Source organism: Dermacentor albipictus, chromosome 8, assembly GCF_038994185.2.
Source record: "Dermacentor albipictus isolate Rhodes 1998 colony chromosome 8, USDA_Dalb.pri_finalv2, whole genome shotgun sequence".
Classification (NCBI taxonomy): domain Eukaryota; kingdom Metazoa; phylum Arthropoda; class Arachnida; order Ixodida; family Ixodidae; genus Dermacentor; species Dermacentor albipictus.
Window position 1 is genome coordinate 4,793,186 of NC_091828.1, and position 26,707 is coordinate 4,819,892.

A 26,707-nucleotide genomic window follows, 5' to 3' on the forward strand; every position below is an offset into this window, starting at 1 on the left:
TTTGAGCTCGCCAAAAGCCGCCGCGTAATTCCACAGTTCTCCCTAACTAAAGTCCCTTGATGATTTGAAAGTAGCGACACTCTTTGAACTCTCCCGCCGCCGCGCGACCTCCTCGCCTCCTCTTCGCCCCTTGTGCGTTCCCCCCGCGGTAACCAATTTTGCCCCCGTTTTTCTGCACGACGATTGGTCTCCCTGCCGTTGCCCTTGGAAACGCGCGGATCTTGAGTTTTGCTTGTGTTTTTCTTTTTCGTTCGCGCCATTTTCCTCCTCAGCACGGCTGGCTCGGCGCTTTAGCTCGGCGTAGCGAACGCTGTACGCCGTGTTTCCTGCTATATGTGCTAGCGCTATGCCGGGCTGTTGCGCATATAACTGCAGCAAGAAGCCTGAAGATGGTTATGCCGTTTTTATGATACCACAAGGAAAGCGTGACGGCTTGCGCAGGAAGCAGTGGCTGCATGACAATGGCCGAAAGAACTTTGTTCCGACAAAGAACAGCGTTGTTTGCGAGCTGAGGCGTCTTTCTTATAGCTCGTAGCAAAGCATCCCGTAATGCTGCATTTTTTTTCATTCTTCCGCTCACCACGCCCACCACGCTCACCATGCTCATAAACGCTCACCAGCGTTTATGTTGCGGTTGTCCACAGTATGCTTAATATTCCCCTCACACGCCGCGAACTGTTGTTATTCACTCGGAAGTGCAGCCTTATAGATTGTGCTTTGCACCCTGAAAAAATTAGTGGCAAGTATACCCGTGTTATTGCAGGTGATGAGCGTTAGCTAGTCAACATTGAGTTTTTTTGAAGTTTTAAGGCGAAAGCCTTGAGATCTCTGTTTCAAGGTCGCCTTGTAAACTGGAGGTATCACGTGACCCAAGGGAGGCCAGAGGTGACCCAAATCATGTCCGCGCCTGCATAAGAGAATGATTGCCCAAGTTAATTAATGAATCATTAGTGATTTACATAAAATGGATTAGGGAGGATTAATGATTAGCGTGTATTAAAGAAGATTAAGGCGTATTAGAGTGCCTTAAGAAGGATTAAGATGCATGAATAAGGATTAAGGTGGGTGGAGGAGGATTAAGGCCGATTAATGTGGATTAAGCTGAATTATGGTTGCTAAAGGAGAATTAAGACCGATTAAGGTGGATTAGGGACCATAGAGCTGGATTAGGTTTGATAGAGGTGGATTAGGGTGTATTAAGGTAGATTGGGACTATTAAGCAGGATTAAGGTGGATGATGGAGGATTAAGACGGATTATAATGGATCGCGGTTGATAAAGGAGGATTAAGAACGTATATGGTAGGTAAGGTGCATTAGGGGCGATGTAGATTGATTAGGTTGTATTAAGGTGGATTGGGAGTATTAAGCTGGATTAAGGTGGATGAAGGAGCATTAAGGTGGATTAGGGTGGACTAAGGTGAATAAGGGTTCATTGAGTATTAAGCCCGATTAGTCTACCATAATCCCCCTAATGCACATTAATCCACCGAATCCACATTCATCGACCTTAATCCTCCTTCATTCACTTTAATCCACCATAATCCACAAGAGTCCGCCCTAATGAACCCTAATCCAACGTCGTCGACCTTAATCTGCTCTAACTCTCCTTAATGCACTTTAATCCTCCTTAACCAACGCTACTACTTTCTCATCCACATTAATGTACCCTAATCCGCTATAATCGCCCTTAATTCACCTTAATCCACATTCATCTACTTTAGTCCACCCTTATCCTCCTTCATTCACTTTAATTCACTTTAACCCACCATAATCCTCCTTAATGCACCTTAATCCTTCCTAATCCATCCTCATCCTTCTTCATGCACTTTAATCTACCCTAATCCACTATAATCGTCCTTAATGCACCTCAACACATCTTCATCCACCCTAACACACCTTCATCGAACTTAATCCAACCTTGTCCTCCTTTATGCACCGTAATCCACTTTCATCAACTGTAATCCAACTTAACCCTCCTTAATACACCCGAATTCATCTTAATCCAATCCTAATCAATCATTACTTTGCTAATCATTAATCATCTCCTATGAGTGGCTGCACATGCTTTGGTTCGCTTGCCGCCTTCCTTCGGTCACGTGATATTTTCTGTAGCCCACAACGGGACCTTGATACAGAGGTCTAAGGCTTTCGCTTAATAGGCCACACACAAAGGGATGTGTCACAAGCAATACTATATCAGACGCACGAAATAAAGCATCTCATCAAGCGGCAGAAAAATTGTCTGGAGTATAGAACTCGCCTCAAAAGCGCCTTTTACATCGGTATACCCCGTTCATACGGCTTTAGGAAAAAACCAACCTCGTCATAAATGCTGCCTCTAGCATTATCGATGCTGCTGTTAGCATTTCTCAAAATTTTCAACCCCACTGGGGCGCGCAACTGGCCCAAAATAACACGCCTCCATAGAATCCTGCGGCCCGTGCGCGGTAGCCAAGGAGGAATAGCGTGCCGTGCGCAGCCGGCGGTCGAGGAGAATCGAGGAGGAAAGCGCCGTGAGGAGGAGAGTGTCGCTACTTTCAAATATCAAGGGGCTTTATCCCTAACATGGCTGCGACGCCATCTTGCGTCAACCTTAACGCTGCACCACCCTTAAATGAGTACGTCACACGTCTTGTTCGCTATGAGCTCGAGGCTACAAGTCCTGCACCGTTCTATCCACGTCCACTTGACTCCACCATTGACCAACCAACCCCAGCGACCTCTCTCATTCAAGCAGTTGCGCGGCAAGCATTTGCAAACTTCCGTTTTCCTGCTGCCTGCTCCGTCTCCGGACCTGATGCTCGACTAGTGCCGACAGCTAAGGCTCACAGCGATCTGCACTCGCCTACCAGATATCGCAACCCTCCCGAGTGGAGAACTGCCGACGACATGCCCATTTACTTCTGTTGCCTCCGCATTGGCCACGTCGCTCGCCATTGCCGCATCTCCTGGACGTCGCCGTATTCGAGCTCCTTTTCCCCGTCTCCTCGCCTATATGGCGTCCTGCGCCGTTACTCACCTCGCCGTATGCCTTCTACCTCAGGCGTATCCGACGACGACAGTCGTCCTGCTCGCCCACCGTCACCTCAGCGCCGTCGGTCCGTCGCCCCAGCCACACCGCTATTCGTCACCCACCAATTATGGACCCTCCAGGACCGAAACCTAGACCATGCAGCTCCTGGGGGTAGGGCTTCATTAACTTCGTCGTGTCAAAATCCTCCATTGACGCTCCCAACGAACCAGAACTTACTTGATGTTCACGTCGAGGGTGTCCCTTTGACTGCGTTAATAGATACTGGAGGCCAGGTGTCCATAATGAGTTGTAAGCTCCGTCATCGTATGAGAAAGGTACTCACGCCTGCTACGACACGAGTGTTACGCATGGCCGATGGCAGCACTGTTGACGTCACTGGAATGGGTACTTCTCGTGTGATCGCCGACCACCACGTTCCTGTTTTGTTACAGTGCTGACCAACTGTCCCCATGACCTAATCCTCGGACTCGACTTTCTTAGGGCTCATTTAGCTTTGATCGACAGTTCTGCCGATACCCTATACCTGGTACTTCCTCTACTCACGCATATTGATACCGAACTGCCGAACAACTTGAGTACGATCGGCTTCGTCCGCCTGCCACCTAAGGCCTTTACTTTCGTCGATTTGATATTATCTTTTCCGGTGCCCGATGGAGGTTACGTCGCCACACCTGTGCATGATGTCTTTTGGTGCGCAATATCACGGTGCAGCACTCCGTCTTCAACATCGCCGGTAACCACACATGCCTCCCCGTCGTCAATTTCGTCCTGACAAAGGAAGTTCTACCCCAAGGCATATCGGTTGCAACGCTGCGTGTTATAGGAGATGACCACGTCACGACATTTCCAGTAGGCGTCTGCTCAGATTCTTCATGTCCATAAGACGCTATTTGCCCTGACGCAGCATTTCGCCCCATGGTTGCTGCGGGCCTATTGCCTGAACAAGCAGCAGCTCTGTGTCGCCTTTTCGTTTCCTACCACTACGCCTTTCACCTCCACGATCGCTAATTGGGCCAGACATCTATTGTTAAGCTTCGTATAAATACTTCTGATGCCAGTCCTATCCATCGCCGGCCACATCGTGTTTCTGCTGAAGTGAAGAAGATGTTTGCCGAAGGCATTGTTGAAGCTTCGTCGAGCCCATGGGCGCCAGCCGTGGTACTTTTTAAAAAGAAAGATGGCACAGGGCGTTTCTGCGTATATTATCGTCACGTTAAACCGCGATTACCAAGAAAGACCTCTATACCTTGCCCCGTATTCATGATGCCCTCGATTGTCTGCACGGCGCCAAACACCTTTCATCAATAAACCATCGGTCTGATTATTCGCCGATTTTTGTGGATGAAAAGGACCAAAAGAAGACCGCGTTCATCACCCCTGATGGTCTATATCAATTGAAAGTCATGTCATTCAGTCTATGCAACGCCCAAGCAACATTTTAATGTATGTTGATGGAATCTTTGCTTCTAGGGTTCAAATGGCCAACAAGCCACTGCTACCTAGACGACGTTCTTGTATCTTCACCTACTTTGAGACACACCTTGAACGGTTACCAGGTGTTCTTCAAGTCTTCCATGAGGCTGGGCTGCAACTGTATTGATCGAAGTGTTACTTCAGTCGTCGGCATACTACAGGGCTGGGCCACCTGATCGACGCTTCCTGTACAAAAGCAGACCCGGAGAAAATTCGTGCTGTGACTTCTTTTCCTGTATCTCAGTCTGTCATATACGTCAGAAGTTTTGTAGGACTCTGCTCTTACTTACGACGCTTCGTTAAAGACTTGGCAGCGATTGCCTGACCACTTACTGATCTTCTGAAGAAGGACGTGCTGTTTACGTGGCGCCCCGCTCAAACTGCCGCGTTTGCCTACCTCGCCAACATTCCCACCAGGCCACCTATACTGGCCCACTTTCACCCGTCCTCTCCTACAAACGTGTGTACCGATGCCAGTGGTCACGGTATCGGAGCCCTCTTAAAGAGAAGCTGAAAGGTTTTCCAGAAAAAAATGAGTGAAGAGCAGTACGCCGTGATTTTCAACCCTCTGAATTCGAATATCGCATCGAAATTGAGTGAAAGAAAGCGCGAACATATTTTATTTCGACGAAAAGTGCAGCAGCAGACAAGCCCAGGTCGCGCGCCTCGTTTCTGCCTGTGATTGGTCGGGCGCCTCGTGACGTCAACAATGGTTCGGCTTGCAGACGACGAGTGAACGCGACAGCCATCGCCTCGCTTGTAGCGCTGCCGCTGTCGCGTGCAAGATCACTAGTAAGGGGTTTATACTTGTACATACTACACGTACGTACATACTTGTGCATACTACATGCACGAGCCGATTGCGAAGAGCCGGCCTCTCCAAGAAGCAAAATATGCTGGTGCATGCACTGCTTTCCACGCGAGCGAAGGCGAAGTGCTAGTATCTCCTTGTGTTGGAAGTGTTCTTTGGCGAGTATGTTTTTCGCTAAGCTGCATTCAGCGTTCCAGTGAGTACGTTTCCGGCAAACAACTGTAGTGTTATGTTCCTGCATGCCTCCTCGTAGAACGTAAGCGGTGCTGCAATCTTCAGCATTCGTGCGCTACCCCAAAACTGTCGGCAATCTACACAGATGGTTTAAACGCGGAAAAAGTTTACCGGCTGTTGTAGCACGTGTACTATAGAACATTCATCAGCGCGCCATCCGCACGCTACTCGTAACTGGCGAATTCCGTCGGCTACGTGAGATGGTCGGTTTCTTATGTGTGCGAGAGAAGGGGGAGTACAGCGTCTTGGCGTGAGCAGGCTTTCCAACACATGCAAACTTTACGCTTGCACTGCGTTATGGTAGCTGCATGCTGGCTGTTCCACAACACACGTGCGAATAGAAAATTCGCGGCGCTTGGCGATGAAACCTGCGTCAAGGGTGGGCGATAAACATGCACCTTCCATTCAGCGTGCTAACAATTTTTTTAGGAGAACCCAAAGCATGCATTATTGATAAACTTCGGTAGTAATCGTCACGGAAGTGGTTAGAGCACAACAATGTTGTTCTTGAGCGCTTCAAGTTGTTTCGCTTCACAGCAGCCTCCCACTTAGCTGAAAGTTTCTTGTCTTGCAGGAACTAATGGAACGTCGGAGCATTGTCGCGGTCGCTGGTGTTCGCGCAAGCGTAGGCTGCACAGAACGCCGGCATGATCGACCTACAAGTTCAATTGATGCTGCGAACGTAAACTACCACTCCTATATACAGACAAATAAAGGAATGTAGGGTCGAGCGAAGCATATTAGGACGGCACGCACGCAGAAATAAGCCCGGTCAGGCACGGTCGCGGAGACTGCGAAGGAGCGGAACACCAGTGTTGACGTCACTAAGCCGCGGTTTGCGGTCTCCGCTCGCATCGTCAGCGTCAGCAGCAGCGCGCAGCGCTCGACGGGGGGCGGAGCTACAGCGCAATTTTAACTGACGATTGCGTCGCTCTTAAGTGAAAAATCCCTCCCCCCAAATTTTACCTTCATGGGTTATAAGGTTCCCGCATCCGTATATGAGCGTCTTATTGAATTCGACAGACTCTTCAGCTTCCCTTTAAGCCCAACGCCAACACGGTCGAGATTGTGTTATCACCTACGCTAGCCGCCTCCCAATGGCAGCGGAGCGCAACTATTCGATTACAGAGTGTGTATGCCTGGCACGCGTCTAGGCGGTTTCCAATTTCCGCCAGTACTTGTATGACACGCACTTCCAGGTAATCAAGGATCACTACATGCTCTGCTGGCTTTCGTCACTAAAGGATCCTACCGGCCGGCTTCGTCGCTGGGCTCTGCGACAGCAAGAATATTCCTATGCAGTAGTGTAGAAATCCGGCCGAGATCATCAAGGTGCAGACTGTTTATCACGCTATCCACTGGACGAACCACCCGCCGACCCTGGCCCCGATGCCGACGCTTGCGTGTTGTCCGTTTCTCAGCTGCTACACGCTGCCGAGGAGCAACGCCGTGATGCCCCCTTGCGCGCCATCACTGACGGCTTGGAATCTTCGTCTTCTGATTCGTCCCTTCACCTGTTTGTTCTCTGGGATGGTGTATTATACCAAAACAATGTATGCCCCAATGATCCTGCAACAGCTCACACCAACAGCTCACACCGTGGTCGGAAATTTCTTGCGCAAGGCATCGCCGACATCCTGCAGTCCTCGTCCACCAAGCACAAGCTGACTACATCTAACCATCCACAGACTAATGGCTTCACTGAATGCCTGAATCGCACCCTAACAGACATGTTTGGAAAGTACGTCTCGTCCGACCATACTGATAGGGACCTTGCCCTACCCTATGCCACTTTTACACATAATGCATCGCGTCACGACACTGCCGGTTATTCGCCGTTATTTCTGCTATTCGTCCGAGAACCTACATTGCCACTGGACGCATTCCTTCCAACCACCGTAGCAGAGACAAGCGAGTATATATCTGACGCCATCGGCAGGGCAGCCGAAGCACGCGAAATTGCCCGCGCTCGCCTCCTGACTTCCTCAAGAGAAGCAACGGCGGCTGTACGGTCGCCAACACAGAGGCGTCCACTTTTCGCCTGGGTCTCTGGCACTCCTGTGGACTCCGACTCGCCAAGTTGGCCTGTTAGAAAAACTCCTGTCTCGGTACACAGGCCCATATCGAGTGCTGTGGGTCGCGACTCCGGTTAAGTATGAAATTGCCCCAGCCAGTACCAGTGCCTCATTGGACCCGAATTCCACTAAGATTGTGCATGTCGCACACCTTGAGCCATTTTACTCCCCTCTTATCACCGATATTTAGACGCTCCGGGACGGTGCTTCTTCCGCCGGGGGCAAGGAGAAATCCATATTGCGTGTTTCTTGTGGCCGATGCACGCGAGCGCCCCGACGAAGACGACGAACGCTCTGGCTCTCTAGCTATCGCCTGAACAGGCCAGTGGTGCAGTTATCCTTTGTAAATATACTTTCTAAATAGTCTCCAGTCTTAATCCGTCGTTCACGTAACAATATGATATGGACACCTTGCACCTCAGTATCACTGTTGAGTTTGAGTTTTGATAAATATTTAGGAAGACACAAGGGTTGGCCTTGGTGATAAATACACTCATGTTCTTTTTTTAAAGTACTCTTTTTGCAGTGTTCCTCAAGTACATGTTTTCAGAGGATGCTTACACCCCCAAATTGCAAACTGCCATGTAGCTTGTGTGCGCATTAAAGCAGCACTCTTTCGCCAAAAGAAAGCCTTATTTAACGCACAATTCATAAGAATAGTAAGGTGGTAACAGGACGTCACACAGTCTAACAACCACTGCATTTTACTGCTTGCACAGCAATATCAAGCAAGAGGCGACAAGCAAGAATAGGTAAATCGGCAATACATGTTGCTCACACAACTGCGAATACGACACATGTCATGGCTACTATGACACGTGTTTTACAATGATAAATAAACAATCTTGCTATCTTGATAATCCTCTGGAGGGGAAGCCCGCTCGGCGATTCCCTATCACACATATAAGGGCATCCTTACAAATTTTGCCAGCCCTATGGTCCTTATACCTAGCCACAGTTGCACAGTTTTCAAACAAAATAATACAAGTGAGCTGTGAACTACCAACTGACCGCCAAATGACCTCAGCATCAAGTTAACATGGTTGCAAATCCAGTCATTTATACATTGGCCTCTTTTTCCGACAGTGTCTACTGCACGACAACAATATTTAATACCCATCGACACCTCTGTCCTCAACACACTCTTTTTTTGCATGCTTTCTTTCACAGGTAGCGATGCACGCCTCTTCCTTATTTACATGCCTACACAGCAAAGAAAGCTTCTGCCATGCCGAGGAAGAATTGCAGGAAAAGACGACATGAGGCTACTTTTCTCAGCACTGAACAAGGTAGGTTTGTTGGTTTGGGTTTGCATGCATCATGTCGACGGTTTTCGAAGCCCCATACAGTTTTTTTGCTCATACTAAAGCAGACAAGCTTATGGGATGTGCTTCTACAATTTGTAGAGTGCACTAACAGTCCAGGTGCGGGTCTAATCTTCGGAAGGAAGTTTACTAATGGCACCGTTCACGGCACAAATGACTCTCATATAGTCAGGCAACGCACCCGTTTTAATGTTTGTTCCCTTGCCCAAAACAGCAGGTAGTTGTGCAGTTCAGTGTAGGTAAGTATGTAGGCGTAGATAGTTCAGTGTTGTTTTAGGAAGACATGTTAAACATAACTTCTATGCTTTGAGTAGGTGCATTTGCCTTAGGGCAAAAGTTTCTTTCTTGCAACTGTCTACAGTAGTGCTTCCTTAGCATCGGCATCAAGTTGCCATGAAGTTATGCATTCCGAAAGTCGTGAACAATGACCGTTTAGTTGGCACATTGTGAAAAAAAAAATCAGCTTTGATGCCCTTCATTTTTTGCTGGCATACTTGTGCTGTCAGTAATTTCTTGTCAGCTTGCTGAACTATTCTGAGGCCCCAAGCTGATGCTACTGATGTCTTTTCAAGATGGGACTCTGGGTTTTGCGAGTGTGGTTGAAGAAAAGGTGGCACTCGCAGGTGGCTGTTCTAGATGTAACTGAAATTAACTGGCGCATCTTGGTTACATGTTCTGTTGAGTTGAGTAGGAGGTAAAGGTTTGACGAAAATTCGTCTCTTCTTTAACGTGATCATAATCCCTTACTTGGTCAGTGAGCGTAACTTCACAAAGCATGTTACATGAATAAACAAATTTTCGTCGAACCTTTGGCAACACTTTCTACGGAACTTATTGACAGAACATTGTAACCGAGACTTACTGGTTCGTCTCTTTCGCATAGAGAAAAAAAATCTATAAGTGCCACTTTTCCTTCAAACAGGCTTGCAAAGCGAAGACTCTTACGCCAAAAAGTTTGAATTTTAGGGCATCGGTAGTGCCAGCGTGATGTATCAAGATACTTCGGCTAGCTGGGAAGAAATTACTGCTAGCAAGTCTTTCGAAGCCTTGATCTTCTGTCAGTGCTGACAGAAGATCAAGGGCTTCGAAACTCGAGCGTTCTTCGCAAGGAGCGAACTATAGCAGGTCATTACTTGTGTCTTCTGTAACATACAGCTAAATGTCAATGTCACGGCGACACTAAAGGACCACCTGTGCAGACAGCCACAAGAAAACTTGATGTTTTAAAGCCACAAGAGCCCGTTGAAACCACGAAGTTATCTTGAGGTTGTCTTCCTACAAGCCCACTAAACCTGCAACTCCCATTCTGCACAAAGGAATCAACACTGTGGCAATTCCCCCAACCCTGACAACAGTGACCTGCGCCATGGAAGTTGCTAACAGTAAGCTCTTTCTGAGGCAAGACCACGAACTTAACCCTCCAGAACAGGAGCTGTGTTGGCTTCACTTGGCTCAGTCACCCTAAATTCATCACTATGAAACAGGATGCATCAATAATTGCAAACTCAGGTTTATGTCTTTATCGGAATCATTTTGTGGACAACAGATGAAAAAATGTCCAGTGTGACTAGTGATCCTGCCCAGGTGTCCATGATGTCAAGAAGTGTGAAAATCATTTGCATAGCTTGACAATTACAAAGCTAACTTGTGCTGTCACTTAAACAAAACCATGGACTTAAAGGAGTGGTGCCATATTCTTTTTGGTGTGGTGAGCACCTGCACTGCACACATAATTATGTGAAAAAGCAAATAAGGCAGAATGGGCCATATAAAACTGATGGCAACCCAGGTAGCACATTAAGTCTCCAAAGGTCGTATTAATGGATTGAACGTCTCAAACAGATGTTTGAACAAACTCGACGCATTGAAAAGGTCGCAAGCAGGATAGCTTAAAAACGAGGCGTGAATACGTTTCGAGAACATTTTGATAAGTCTGGCCGTATCTGTTCAGTTAGCGTGCTTGGTTTTCGAAGGCACCGTTCTTGGCGGGAGAATTACAGTAGAATCTCGATAAACGGAAATCGGTTAAACGGAATCAACGCTTAAACGGAACGAACGCCTCGCAGTTGGTTGGTTTTGCATTAAGGCAATGTAAAAAAATCCCGTTAATCGGAACTCAAATTTTCAGACCACCGTATAAACGGAACTGAAAATAGACTCGATACCGCTACTTGACGTTCACACAGAACCCCATCGCGGTACGGATCACTGTCTCCCCTACTTCTTTCTCGCACAATGTAACCGCATCGCTTGCTTTCTAACGGTGCGCTTGCTGTTGTTTGACTTAAGCCTTACATCCGCTGTTTAGCGTTGTCTGCGACATTTCGTCGCGAAGTCAGCACCTGATGGCAGCGCAGAAGCGACCTCACAATGTCCTTACGTTGGAAAGGAAGATGGAGATAATCAACGACTTCGGGAGTGGTCGCTTCACAAAAACAGCGCTTGCGACGAAGCACGCCGTCCCCAAGAGCAGCCTCACGAGGATACTTCAGGACGAGGATAAGCTGCGGCAGGCTTTCGAGATGTCACGCTTTGGCCCTCAAAGAAAACGGTTGCGAGAGCTCAAACAAGCAAACATAAAATCCTTTTTTACAAGCCAGTAAATCGCAGTTATCACTGATTTCCGCGGAATAAGTGGACTATCGAGATTTTTTTTTAATTTTAGTGGTGCTCTGAAAAAAGATTCATTGCTTACCGCTTTTGTGCAATAAAGTTAGTGCCCATAGCCTACCATCCTCTTTATTACCTAGATTTTGCATCTGAGATCCGCTTCAGCGGAGACTGCCGATTGCGCGCACGCCTGCCTCGTCGGGACCAAGCAGTCTGGAACGGATTGCGAAATCCTGAACCTTCTCTCTCTAAACGAAACTCCTGATAAACGGAACATATTTTCCTGGTCCCTTGAGGTTCCGTTTAACGAGAGTCCACTGTATTCATTTATCAAGAGGCACTCGTGTCAATTGCTGGTCTATTCCCCCTCCATAAGCATGAGTTCGGCTAGGGAAAAGGAAGCATTTTTTGGTGTTGACATCACGTCAGAAAAGGCAAACGATTGCAAACGAAGTTGACACCGCAACAGGCCACGAAGGAATAGTGCGCGAGTGCAGTAACATTGAAGCCGCTCCTTGCGACGCGGACAACCGGTCTACATCGACTTCGCAGGAGTGCTGCCAGTCAATAGACCATGCGGGTGTGAGTGATGATTCTGTACGCGCATTCTCTACTTCAATAGCTTTGGCTTTATCATAAACCTTCTCACCATTCAATTCTTTCTGACAATTTCTTTCAGTGCCCTGCAGTAATTTTTTTCTCATGACCACTAGTGCAAATCTGAAACAATCGATGTGTCACTCTCATCGTCTTGCAAATGTATTCATACCGCACACTATCATAGAATTGAACAACTAGCCATCGCACGTAGGCACTGAAGGATACGCCGCAAAATTCAAAGAGCTGCTACGCACTGAGCGCAGTGCCCAACCTAATTCATTTCTCTACATCTTACGCGTTTTTTACAGTTTCTTACACAATCAGATGTATTTTAGCGATGGCATGTTAATACTTCCCCTGTTCCATTTTGTCAGCCTTCTAATGCGGTGTATTTATAAGGCTTATTCTATATTAAGCCTGAATAAAGGGATTGACTTAAACAGCGAACATCACTTTCGATGGCACCGAAGGAATGCATCGGTACATCCGTCACTGTCGGAACGGTGCTTTGCAGAAAGCGTTGGGGGGGAATTCTACTGTGAGCACAATGTATACAGAAATAATGTGCAGAAACCACCGTAGCAGAATGTCAGTACAAGCGAATAGCCCGAACGAGCGAGCGAACGAAAGAACGAGAAAGAGTGGGCGAAATATAGTTGGCGAGAGAAGAAAAGAATGAACGAACGTGTTCATTGCACATCAACAGTACTTACGACCTACCACTGACCTCTTAACAAGCATAAAAACAGCCAGAGACAGTAAGCTATTCGCTTTAATATTCATGGGACTCATCGGTATGGTATCGGCACGCTTAGACGCATAGCTTGGTGTGATCACGCATGGTCAGACGCGCCGATCGTCTAACCCCAATGATGTGGCACTGACGGCGTGCGAAATCAAACGCCTGAAAAATGCACAACAGGAACGGCCAGCTCACTGCTCTGCTTTGAGTCTGAGCGGCATACAGAGCAAGCGAGCCAGCGCCAGAGCACGAAAGAACAAAGGGAGAGGGTGGCGTCTGGCTCTGCGTGACATGATTCACAGTCGCTACACAGAAGCGCACAACGCGCACGACACGCCGATCCGAACACGCAAGCGCTCACACCACGGTGCTTCAACAGCCTGTCAACACAATCCAACATTACGCATGGTGCCGATATGATGCCGTCGTCACATCGGTCACATGACCAATTGTGTGGCCAAGGCTGCCGTGGCTGCCGCTGTGGCTTCCCTGTGAAGTGGGCTGTGCATAGTTCCGCAAATGTGCTCGTTCGGACAGTCGTCTCTTTCTCACTGTTTTCGGTTGCGCTGTCCGTTGTTAAGCAAGTATTGCGCATCCGCCTTACTTCCCACTGCGTGTGAAGCGATTTGTTTCATCATCATCATCATCACCATCAGCCTGGTTACGCCCACTGCAGGGCAAATGCCTCTCCCATACTTCTCCAACAACCCCGGTCATGTATTAATTGTGGCCATGCCATCCCTGCGAACTTCTTAATCTCATCCGCCCACCTAACTTTCTGCCGCCCCCTGCTACGGTTCCCTTCCCTTGGGATCCAGTCCGTAACCCTTAATGACCATCGGTTATCTTCCCTCCTCATTACATGTCCTGCCCATGCCCATTTCGTTTTCTTGATTTCAACTGAGATGTCATTAACTCGCGTTTGTTCCCTCACCTAATCTGCTTTTTTCTTATCCTTTAACGTTACACCTATCATTCTTCTTTCCATAGCTCGTTGCGTCGTCCTTAATTTGAATAGAACCCTTTTCGTAAGCCTCCAGGTTTCTGCCCCGTAGGTGAGTACTGGAAAGACACAGCTATTATATACTTTTCACTTGAGGGATAATGGCAACCTGCTATTCATGATTTGGGAATACCTGACTAACGCACCCCAGCCCATTCTTATTCTTCTGAATATTTCCGTCTCATGATCCGGATCCGCCATCACTACCTGCCCTAAGCAGATGTATTCCCTTACGACTTCGAGTGCCTCGCTGCCTATTGCAAATTGCTGTTCTCTCCCGAGACTGTTAAGCATTACTTTGGTTTCCTGCAGATTAATTTTTAGACCCACTCTTCTGCTTTGCCTCTCCAGGTCAGTGAGCATGCATTGCAATTGGCCCCCTGAGTTACTAAGCAAAGCAATATCATCAGCGAATTGTAAGTTACCAAGGTATTCTCCATAACCTCTTATCCCCAATTCTTCCCCATCCAGGTCTCTGAATACGTCCTGTAAACGCGCTGTGAATAGCATTGGAGATATCGTATCTCCCTGCTTGACGCCTTTCTTTATTGGAATTTTGTTGCTTTCTTTATGGAGGTCTACGGTGGCTGTGGAGCCGCTATAGATATTTTCCAGCATTTTTACATATGGCTCATCTACACCCTGATTCCGTAATGCCTCCATGACTGCTGAGGTTTCGACTGAATCAAAAGCTTTCTCGTAATCAATGAAAGCTATATATAAGGGTTGGTTATATTCTGCACATTTCTATATCACTTGAAGGATAGTGTGAATATGGTCTATTGTTCAGTAGCATTTACGGAATCTTGCCTGGTCCTTTGGTTGACAGAAGTCTAAGGTGTTCCTGATTCTATTTGCAATTACCTTAGTAAATACTTTGTAGGCAACGGACAGTAAGCTGATCGGTCTATAATTTTGTAAGTCTTTGGCGTCCCCTTTCTGATGGATTAGGATTATGTTAGCGTTCTTCCAAGATTCCGGTACACTCGAGGTCATGAGGCATTCCGTATACAGGGTGGCCAGTTTCTCTAGAACAATCTGTCCACCATCCTTCAACAAATCTGCTGTTACCTGATACTCCCCAGCTGCCTTCCCCCTTTGCATATCTCTTAAGGCTTTCTTTACTTCTTCCGGCGTTACCTTCGGGATTTCAAATTCCTCTAGGCTATTTTCTCTTCCATTATCGTCGTGGGTGCCACTGGTACTGTATAAATCTCTATAGAACTCCTCAGCCACTTGAACTATCTCATGCGTAATAATAATGATATTGCCGGCTTTGTCTCTTAACGCATACATCTTATTCTTGCCAATTCATAGTTTCTTCTTCACTGTTTTTTGGCTCCTTCCGTTCCTGAAAGCATGTTCAATTCTATCCATATTATACTTCCTTATGTCAGCTGTCTTACGCTTGTTGATAAACTTCGAAAGTTCTGCCAGTTCTATTCTAGCTGTAGGGTTAGGTGCTTTCATACAATGGCATTTCTTGATCAGATCTTTCGCCTCCTGCGATAGTTTGCTGGTATCCTGCCTAACGGAGTTACCACCGACTTCCATTGCGCACTCCTTAATGATGCCCACAAGATTGTCGTTCATTGCTTCAACACTCCTGAGTTAAAGCTGAATACCTGTTATGTAGCTTGATCTGGAATTCCTTTATTATCCCTCTTACCGCTAACTCATTGATCGGCTTCTTATGTGCCAGTTTCTTCCATTCCCTCCTCAGGTCTTGGCTAATTCGAGTTCTTACCATCCTGTGGTCACTGCAGCGCACCTTGCCGAGCACGTCCACATCTTGTATGATGCCAGGGTTAGCGCAGAGTATGAGGTCTATTTCATTTCTAGTCTCGCCGTTCGGGCTCCTCCACGTCCACTTTCGGCTATCCCGCTTGCGGAAGAAGGTATTCATTATCCTCATAATATTCTGTTCCGCAAACTCTACTAATAACTCTCCCCTGCTATTCGTAGTGCCTATGCCATATTCCCCCACTGCCTTGTCACCAGCCTGCTTATTGCCTACCTTAGCATTAAGGTCGCCCATTAGTATAGTGTATTTAGTCTGCACTCTACCCATCGCGGATTCCACGTCTTCATAGAAGCTTTCGACTTCCTGGTCATCATGACTGGATGTAGGGGCGTACACCTGTACAATCTTCATTTTGTACCTCTTATTAAGTTTCACAACAAGACCTGCCACACTCTCGGTAATGCTATAGAATTCATGTATGTTACCAGCTATATACTTATTAACCAGGAATCCGACTCCTAGTTCTCTGCGCTAAGCCCCGGTAGCACAGGACGTGCCCGCTATTTAGCACTGTATATGTTTCTTTTGGCCTCCTAGCTTCACTGAGCCCTAGTATATCCCATTTACTGCCCTCTAATTCCTCCAATAGCACTGCTAGACTCGCCTCACTAGATAACGTTCTTGCGTTAAACGTTGCCAGGTTCATATTCCAATGGCGGCCTGTGCGGAGCCAGTGATTCTTAGCACCCTCTGCTGCATCGCAGGCCTGACCGCCGCCGTGGTCAGTTGCTTCGCAGCTGCTGGGGACTGAGGGGCCGGGGTTTGATTGTTGTGTTAATAGGAGGTTGTGGCCAAGTACTGCACCAGGGTGGCCAATCCTGCTCTGGTGAGGGAGTGCTTTACCGGTTCTGGTCACCGGGATCAGGCCACACTCCAGGCCTGTTTGTGCTATTTTATCAACACGCGGATATTTTTTTATCCGGTGGACAATTGCCGGCACCGGGATTCGAACCACGGACCTCTTGCACGCGAGGCGGGTGTTCTACCTCTCCGCCACCGCTGCATCTTAGCGATTTGTTTGTATGATAATAATTTGAAGAGCAGCTGAGTTATTCATTCGAGAGCGCAGAGTGGAGGGTACTAATTTGCTCTTTAAGCTCATTGTCATGTCGCTATGGCTATGTGAGGGCCTTTTCAGTGGCGTTGTAATTAAGGTATTAAGAGCAGTATTAAGATGGAACTTGGAAACGAAATGTTGCTTTTTGGTGCCTGGTATCGGGATCGGCCTCATGCATGAAACTAGCAAGTTTTGCAGGATGCGAAGAGAGGCGGGAATGCCAATTATGCGCACATTACCAATGGCCTCTAGGCACCAGTCACTGGGGTATTTCACTCTTCCGTTTAGCAAAAATGTTGCAGGCAAGAGAACTGACGAACGGGCTCTTTGTTAATGTGCATCACGAGTACGGTAGCCCAAGACATAGGGTCATGTGCCCGTCGTATATTGTTGCCCTGGCCTACAGCGTACTCGCATATTATTGTATGAACCACACCGTGCTGTTATCGCATGCGATCCAATTTCGATTTTATTTTGGCCCCTTTTATCACTCGTGACTGGTATGTCATGGTCAGAAGAGGAACTTTGTGTCCGATATGAGACCGCTGAATTCGATTTTCTTCAACACCTCGGTACTCTATCAGTATCTTCTGCTGGTTCTAAAGCTTTGTCCTTGTTATAGTTTCTGTAGTTCGTGATCGGATACCGCATATACTATGCATAACTCACTTGTCGATACTGTGCTCGTCAGTCGTGAATCTCCTTGCCGTAAAATATCCTGTTAATCCAGGTAGTCACTATCTTTGCTGTTTGTGACTGGTGCCGGTCTCCGCGCTGTGCGGCCGTGAACTCGGTAGCCGCCGAGTTCATGCGTATGTTATGTGTGCGCGCGGAGTTTCGGAAACGCTACCGTGGGTTTTTCGATATGTGCGCCGTTCGTGTACTTCGTGCAATAGAGCATCCGCTGTTCTTGGTCCTTGTGCAACGAATTTTCCAAGCATACGTCAAACGGAGAAACCTCTTAGGCATTTAGGGATGTCGGTTCATTAAAAAAGTTGATGGGTAAAAATACATAGGCCTTGCTGCTTGGAGTTAATGTAATATTGCCACGTAATGCAGCAGAGAGCTCTCCACATGCCAGTTACTAGCACTCTCGTTAGTGCGCTTGTTTCTGGCTCGAAGAGCGTGCTCTGCCTTCTCTCGCCTGTCGGTGCTGGCATACGTGGTAAGCAGCTGTCTCAGAAATTCTGCCATGCTGCTGACTCTTCTAACGCGAAGTGCACGTTTCGAAGTTTTCTTGCCTTGTTCCAGCCGTGGAAATCTGTGACTCGCTTGAAGTGTCCTCACCAATCCTCCACATCTTCGAACGTATCACCGTGGAAGAACTCGGGCGTGCGTGGTGGGTACAAGATGAGCTGAGACGACGCCACCGGGCTGGTCATGGTTGCACCGTCACTGGTAACTGTGACGTGAACTGCTGCAGCAACCGGCAGACCGAACTCGGGCGGGTCTCCTCGGAGGCAGCGGTTTGTGCGCTGGTGTACTGGAGTCAGTTATCTGGATTCCCCTCGCTGAGGGTCGGTGCTCCGCTCTCTTATGAACTGGGGACTGAAAATCATACCCCGCACTTCCACCAGACATGTAGCACTCTTCAATGAAGCACACTAAACAAACTGATATATCGTGGGCGAACTTCTGCAAGGAAACTGAAGCGTAAAGCACTCTCACGCAATTTGCAAGCAGAGTTAACAGGAGCATATCAACAGTGAACCACTTCTCCACACCGAACACACTTTCACGCGCCCCGAAGACTAGGAGCGACGCCGTGACTTCTCATTCGACGGGGGGACTCGGGCGCTGCCGTGTGCCGGTGCTAGAGGGAAACGCGCTGTCTAATGGCACTCTTCTAATGGCGATGCGATGAGTAATCCCTAGGGGCTTAGCGATGGGGCTCTTAGAAGGGTACCTCACGAGAGTGCTTGTAACTGACGTGTGGACAGCTGTTTGAGGAAATATGGGTTATTTGCACAGAAATTCTAGCCTTGTATTGTGGAAGGGATTTGTGCGCGATTGATTGCATATATTTGTCCCTACCTAGAGGTCTTAGTTGTCCATGTGATTACAAGGCGACAGTGTGCCAATAAATGCAGCTATATCGGACTAACGCCTGGTAGCTTAGCGTGATGTTTTGAATGATAGTAAGCTGATGACAGGTGACATAAAAACCGCTGGCGCCAACACATTGTCCCCTGCTAAAAGGGTGGGATAATAAGCGTCTATACATCGGGCCATCTTTCCTCATCTGACTTTAAGGACGTCCTCCAAATCGTTTAAGGAATGCAAGCAATCAGATTGCTAGCACAGGAAGGGCGAGTGAACGCAATTCACATTGTCACTACATAGATAAAATGCTTAATATACCTAATGTGAAATTTACTCATCATGTGCCCATTTCATTGAACAGCCTAGTCAAAACAATTTCAGTAATACAATTTTACAGTTAACATTGGTTATGTTCATATTTACGATCTGGATACAGCGTTGCAGTTGCATATTTTGTGGTCATGCTACTTTGATGAGTCATAAATTGAGCATATCTTTAACATTGTAGCTTAAGTGTGCTGCTATATGATATGTTTCATTAGAAGCTGCAAAAATTTGAGTGTGAGGCCTGCCCACTTATCTGGCAAGCACACCGAGTGGGAACACGCAAAGTTCAGTACTACCAAGTGTACAGTGAGCGCATACATGTGTCAGAGATAGTATGTGGGCAAGTCGCACTGGTGAAGCCACTGCACCTGCATTCAAAAGATTTACACTACCAGCGTACTGCAAAATGTCGTGTCCACTTTGACGAAATGAAGCACCTGTGCAAATATCGGCACATACCTGTCCAAGGCGGTAAGTGTGTATACATTGAAGACATTTCAAGTACCATCATGTACGGCAGTGCCATTTCCAGCGGAACTGCAAAGTACAAAGTGGTGTTCTCCCAAGCTGTTCATCAATGGAACTCTGCCTGGACTCTGCGCCAAATATTTTTGGATGGGGAAAAGGATGAACTGGTAAAGCATTGGCTCGGGGCTACATGGGTGAAATGTTTTCGTCATTCAAAGTGCTTTTGACAGGGAAGCTGTTAGCCCCTACTTGGTCGGCATTTTTTGTGTCCGTGTGCATTACCGAAAATGTGGGCCGATTGCGGCAGCAGTGCAGGACCAGAAGCGATGGCTCGTACCCCCCTAAGGCAGAGGATTCGGCAGAATGAAGCGCAGATTGCATACATTGTTTGGAAGCACGGATGCAACATATAGAAGAGCGTACCTTTCATAAAGAACAAGCTCAAAACAAGCATAAGAGTGACTTAATTGATAAAGCATGCCTGGTAACAATGCGAAGTGCGTAGTGCTCCCTGCCGACGTTTCCCGATAGCGATTACTGCAGCGCAAGCTGCCTCGGCGATGACAGCTTGCGACGTGGGTAGTGACGTCCCTAGCCTTGCGTTTATGGCATAACCAGCCTAGCACCTGATTGCAGTGTTGTTGCAGCACCGCTACGGGCGGCGGCGTGCTGTCAAAATTACCACCACTCTAAAGCAGTAAAGCACTGCATACCCCACAGAAATTGTAGCAGTAGTGTTAAATAGATTCACTGGACATCCACTTTTGCAGGGCCGGGAGGGCGAGCCAATTTGTTTTATTTATTTAGGAGACTGGGGATGCGTGCAAGGTGTACTAATGTATTCATGTGTTTGCAGATGATTCATTGCGAACTTATGCCTGTTTTTGCGAGAGTGGTACATATGTGCCTTTTGTACAATGCTGTTTATGTAAACGGATTTGTATTTATTATGACCATTGCTCCCTTGGTTACTGAAGCGCAGCTTCTTGTGCATTCCAGGTAATTTCCAGGCTCAAAACATTCAATTATGGGGTTTTACGTGCTAAAACCACTATCTCATTATGAGGCACGGCGTAGTGGGGGACTCCGGAAATTTGCACCACCTGGGGTTCTTTAACATGCACCTGAATCTAAGTACATGTGTGTTTTCGCATTGAGTAAGTACGAAATGCGGCCGTCGCGGCAGCGAAATTTCCAGGTTTATACAATTTTGTAGTAAAAAGGTGTGCACATTCATTTATAGTGCACTAAAGTACTATAATTACTTTAAAATCAAGGAAGGGGCTGACAGATGAAATAGCACACTGTTTTTTAGAAATGCACAACGTTTCTCAGTTTTATCGTACTCAGCATTACAGTATTGGTCACTTGTTACACAGATTTCCTTATTTGAGTGTTCTTTACGATCATTCACGAGATTGTGTTTTAGTTTTAAGGTTCGTTTATTTCTCGCACCATTGCATATTTGATGTACCGTACAGGCAATATTTTCAAGCTTAACATGGGGCCATTGTTTCGTTTTGATCACAGGGCTGATTTTTGATCGTATGTCGTTATTCCTTTCTGTGTTCTTTTCAAGGTCCTAGAATATTGGTAACAGAGCTTGTAGGCAGATACCATGCGATTAAATTTGGCATTTTCATTCTGCTTCTTGCAGTTTCTGTGATATCACTTTCTAAACTCTAGTCTCGTCATCTGATAGCATGTGCTCTTTACTGTGCAAAATAAGGAACTTTAGCAGACTTCGCGTTCTTGCTATTCGTCATTGTATGCGTACTTACGAATTTCGTTTCTGCATGTTCTAGCTATTGTTGATCAATTTCTAGTTCATTAAGAATTTTTTCTGGTAGCTTTAGTGATTCTTGATGTGCTTTTAATTCGATTGACCTTTCATTTCTCATATATTTTCCTCAAACTTTGCATAAGTACTATTTTTGCAATAAAGTGTTGGTTTGTGATATGCTCGCTTAATATGCTTTATTTCAAGGCCAGCTATACGAATCCGTTTTGAAGAGCTGTTCTAGATCGTCTGGAAAAAGAAATTACGCTGGATATTCGCAGGCATATACGACACTTTACCAACGAAGTTTTCTTACTCGTTGCTTCTATAAAGCGTTTATTTTGTCTCAAATAAACGATATAAAAACGTTCTGTATCTCTTTTGTGCTACCTGGGAATAAGTTTCCTATAAATAGATGTTTGCTCAAATCATCTCACAATTTCTTGTTATATAAAGCATGAAATTTTGTTAAATATAGCTGCTGTCAGACGACTCTCCATAAGCATTTTTATTTACGGATATGCTATTTGCCCAAAGTACATGAAATTCTGGAGTTTTATCTGCCAGAACCACAATATGATTAGGAGGGATGCTTTAGTGGGGGACTCAGGATTAATTTTAGATGCTCACGGTTCTTTAATGTGCGCCCAGTGTACCCTATGTTTTTGCATTTTGCTTTCATCTAAATGCGGGCATTATGGCCGAGATTTTATTTTCCGCCATTTGGCTTAGCAATGCAATGTCAAAGCCACTACGCCACCATGGTTCTTATGTTGTTGGCGGACGGGTAGTCTCCATGTAACTTAGACCCCTCGACCTGTTTTGCTCCTTTTTAAAATTACATTGTAAGCTTGTTACTTCTGTTGCTTCAATACAAGTAATTGTTGTTCAAACAGTGTTTGTCTTTATTTTTTTACGGTGATAACTTGTTCCAGTGGCCTGCTGATGTGACACGTTATTTTACCACAGTAATGCATGTTCCTTTAGAAGTCATAAGCATTGCAGGAAACCACTTACGTTTACTAAACTTCGTTAAGTATCCTTTTTGTTCTGAACTCTGGAGCACTCTTACCTGTGTGAATGTAGGCAAAACTGATTTTGCCTATGCGCTATCTCATTGCATACCAGAAAATAAATTTTGGGCTTTTCTTTACTTTTTCAGGGGCCCTGCATGCTCTCACTCAAGGAACACAATCCAATGGTCATCTGTCAGCAGACTGGTTGTGTCAAAGTACCATTGGAAGGTCTGATAAACAACACTTGTGTGATGTATAACATGCTGTTGCTTAAATTCAGAGGTCACTACTATTAATGAAAAGTTGAATGGCTGTGCAAAAAAGCCTCTGTAAATATACTCTTTTATTTACAAATACAAGCCCTTACTTGATCTCACTTTTCCTCTCAAAAGTACTGTTTACCGTAGAGTTGCGAACAAACCATTACAGCAAGACAACACTGCAGTAAGGTCAGCACAAATGACCATGCATGTAGTACCACTTATAATAATTGTACTTGAAATATTATAGTAAATATGTAAAGGAAGTGCCATTATTTTTTAGCGTTCATTCTCTTGCAGGTTTTTACAAGGTCGTTCATCTTGTATGCACTCAGCTCGTAGAAACAAACACGTTCATGATGTATAAGAATCTCGTTCATTGGCAAGAATGCAATCTCATACACAACTGTAGTACGAGAAATCGTTCAGTCGACGAGAAATTTTGCAGTTCACGAGAATTCTTTCAGTCGTGGAGAAATCCTACAGTTGATGAGAACTGGTTCAGTCGACGAGAAATCGTCGTCTATGGACCAATAGTAGCGTACAACATTTCTTGTAGATTCTCGTTCGCATTTTTTATTTCAATAAGGTAGGCTTTGCGAACAAACTGTCGAAGCAGATTAAGTGGCCACTTCTATAAATTATGTGAAGAAGTAATTTTGTGTTTAGCAGAATTTGCTTACATTCCCAAGTATTTCAAATTTTTGAAAACGATTTCGCATAGTCTCCTGAATAAAAGCTATCCACTGAATCATGACATACATAAGGCGTTTGGTATAACAACAAAGAGGGCATGGAAGAAAGTTGAAGTGAACCACATTGAAAGTGCATTGCTGGCGTGTGATTTCAGCACGATGCGACTGATATCGAAGCTTCCTGTCTAGAGTGCTTTACAATAACTTGATGACTTTTGGGTGTATATCCCTTTCAGGTGCACATTAACTCGCTGCTAAACACAATAGCACAGACAAAAAATAAATAAACGAGTCACGTACATTTTAAAAATATTCTGATTTCACATGAGCCAACTGTTTCAATAATGTGCACATTGCATCCGTAAAAAGAGTTGAGAAGTAGATGGCCTAACGCTTGCTCTCAGTGCGAGTATGTCATGATGCAGGTGCACTAATTACATTGCTTTCGGCTTGTTTTGCATCAGGCATGTTGTCCAAGTATTCTGGACACAAAATAGGTGTTTTCATTTATAACAACTTGTCTTTCCAAACGTTACCTAAGGTTTCTTAAATGATTTATAGATAAGAAAACCAGTAATTAGAAACATGGCTGAATAATTATTAACATTATTCCTGGGGCAAAACAAATGCCACTTCTTGAAGCGAAACCCACTATTACTTTCATCTTTGTAAAAAGTAATTTTTTAAACCATTGTGCATGTCCCCTTAGACGCATTGTGCATAAGAGTATTGGACCCTCTTGCTCCTGAGTGCCAAGAAAGTGATAACAACAAATACAAACGTGCGATTCTGCTCCATTTCTTGATGGAGCAATTATGTTCTGGTGTAAAATGCTGGCGGCCTCTGTCTTCTTCCTTTTCATATCCTGCTTGTGGGCTGCTCCTGAAACTTTATGGAGGAATATTTGGGGAATCTCGGGTAAGGCTGCCCAAACAGTAATGTACAGTTGCAATTTTTTCACGATTTTAACGTCAAGGTTGTCTTCTCTGCCGATGAAAAATTAGGCAATCTGTACAAAATACCCGTCGCTGCATCTCGGCCCAAAGAGGTTGTATTATCACACAGAAGAATAAATTCATTCATTCCACAAAAAAAAAAACATAGTGTATCGGATCCGCCTGCACTGTGGTATATGTTACATCGGACAGACGGGCCCCAGCACCCAGCAATGCTGTTACCCCTAAATACAGTGATTGCATTACCTTTCTACACTGCAATGCGCAATCTGCATGTGCTAAGCATGACCGGCTCACTACACTTTTCAATGAATTTTCTTTTCATTTTCAAGTTCTCATGATTACCGAGACATGGTATGCATCTGAAAACGAAGTTATGCGCCTGCCTCGTTATAACACCTTCTTTGTCAACAGACCTTGTTGACGCGGTGGCGGCGTGTTGCAGCTTGTGTCAGAGCGCTTATCGTGCAGCTTGCTCGACGAATTTTCCATAGCAAACGAAGATTATGAATTTGTAGCACTGCAGTGTAGAAAATGTGTGTGTCATTGTATACCGCCCACCAGATGGAAACACCAACACTTTTTTTTCTTTTTTGGAAAAAAATATTCAGCTTTGTGTCAGTCGACAAACTGTGTTTTGCTATGGGAGGAGACTTAAAGATCAATATTTTACGCCAGACACCGAAATCTTTTGAATTGCGAATGATTCTCGAGTCATATCACTGTACTAATGTTATTACTGAACCTACACGCATCGGCCATCTCTCTGATAGTTTGATAGATGTACTTATAACAAATTCTTCTGAAGATTGTACAGATTCAGGTGGTGATTGTCACTAGTTTAGGTGACCATTTACCAGTCTATATGTTCTACCGTTTTATTCACTGTTTTGAAGATACACATCACACTGATACATTTCTCGTACAAGAAATCATCGGCAAAACATTCGGGGAATTTCGCACGAGAATAGAAAATATAAACTGGAGCTCCATGCTTGAAGTAACTGATGCAAACAACTCTTACAATACGTTTATAAGCATTCTGAAGGAAGCATATACTTGATGTTTTCCGTTTAAACAAGTAAGAAGGTCCACTAAAATACGCAAGGCATGGGTTACAAATGAGTGTCTCAAAATTATTCGCGAGAAAAATTCATTATATGCTCAATTCGTGAAAACAAAGGCCATTAGTGATCTCGCAGCATTCAAGAAATGCCGCAATGGTGTAACTAAACTTTTGAAAAACACAAAACGTGCATACTTTGAACATCGGTTTAATCAAACAAATAGTCGAAGCGAAACAGTCCGGCGTGAACTTAACAAGCTTTTAAGACCAGACCGTGAAGATGAGTTGGAAGTTACTGTGGGTGGTAAATCGTTAAGGGGCGAAGAGCTAGCAAACAGCTCTAATGGCTCCTACTTTACTTCTCTAGTCTCAAGCAATTACAACGAAACAGCAATTGAGTTATCGGGTGTACTACCCAATACACATTCAGCCTTTCTTGAGCAAACGTTTCCGGAACAGGTTTTCTTAACTTTCATTACCCTGAAAAACAGCATTGCGCGTGATATTGGTGAGCTGCAAATAACACCCATTAAATTTCTGCTCGATCTTCTGTCACCTGTCCTCATTCATATATTCAATATTGCTTTATCTGCTGGAGTCTTTCCCCAAGCAATGCGACGTACCAAAGTTACTGTACTGTTTAAATCGGGGAACAAAAATGAATTCTCAAATGACCGACCAGTTTCAGTATTACTTGTAATTTCAAAAGGACTATAAAAAATTATCTGTAAGAGGGTTACATCATTTTACGAGAAACATTCTATCCTATCCAAGCAACAGTTTGGTTTTCGGAAAGGAATGTCGACAGAGCTTGCTTTACTGTCACAAAAAGAATTCCTTCTTAACGGTTTTGAAGATAAAAAGATAATAGGGGTATATTATTGACTTTTCTAAAGCGCTCGACCGGATTTACCATTTAATTTTATTTGATAAATTACGACATCATGGGTATCGCGGCACTCCATTAGCACATATAGTCATATTTAAGACATAGAAAGAAGTGCGTCTCAATTAAATGCCACCGATCAACTCTTCAATAAATGTTGCAAGGAGTTCCGCAGGGCAGCATTCTTGGGCCAACACTGTTCAACATCTACATAAATGGCATTGTTCATATAAGCAAAAAAACACGCTTCATAATTGATGCCGATGACAGCAGTTTGTTTTTCCTGTCAACTAGTCTGGCTTTACCTTTCGAACCTGGCAAATGACACCCTGAGTAGTTTGCCTTAATGGAGTAAAACTAACACGTTAGAAATAAATAGTACGAAAACAAAAGCTATTGTGTTTGCGCTACCGCAGAAAAAAATTGATAGAAACATAATGT

At 45.3% G+C, this 26,707-nt stretch overlaps 1 protein-coding gene across 1 annotated transcript in view; it reads left to right on the forward strand.

The window, feature by feature from the left end:
* Window positions 1-8,847: 8,847 nt before the first annotated feature.
* Window positions 8,848-26,707, forward strand: part of LOC135910445 (uncharacterized) — a 71,745-nt gene continuing 53,885 nt past the window's right edge. The window contains exons 1-2 of the mRNA XM_070523231.1: window positions 8,848-8,917; window positions 22,550-24,276. Coding sequence (XP_070379332.1) covers window positions 24,163-24,276 — 114 coding nt within the window. The 5' untranslated portion in view covers window positions 8,848-8,917; window positions 22,550-24,162. The remainder of the gene's footprint in view (window positions 8,918-22,549; window positions 24,277-26,707) is intronic.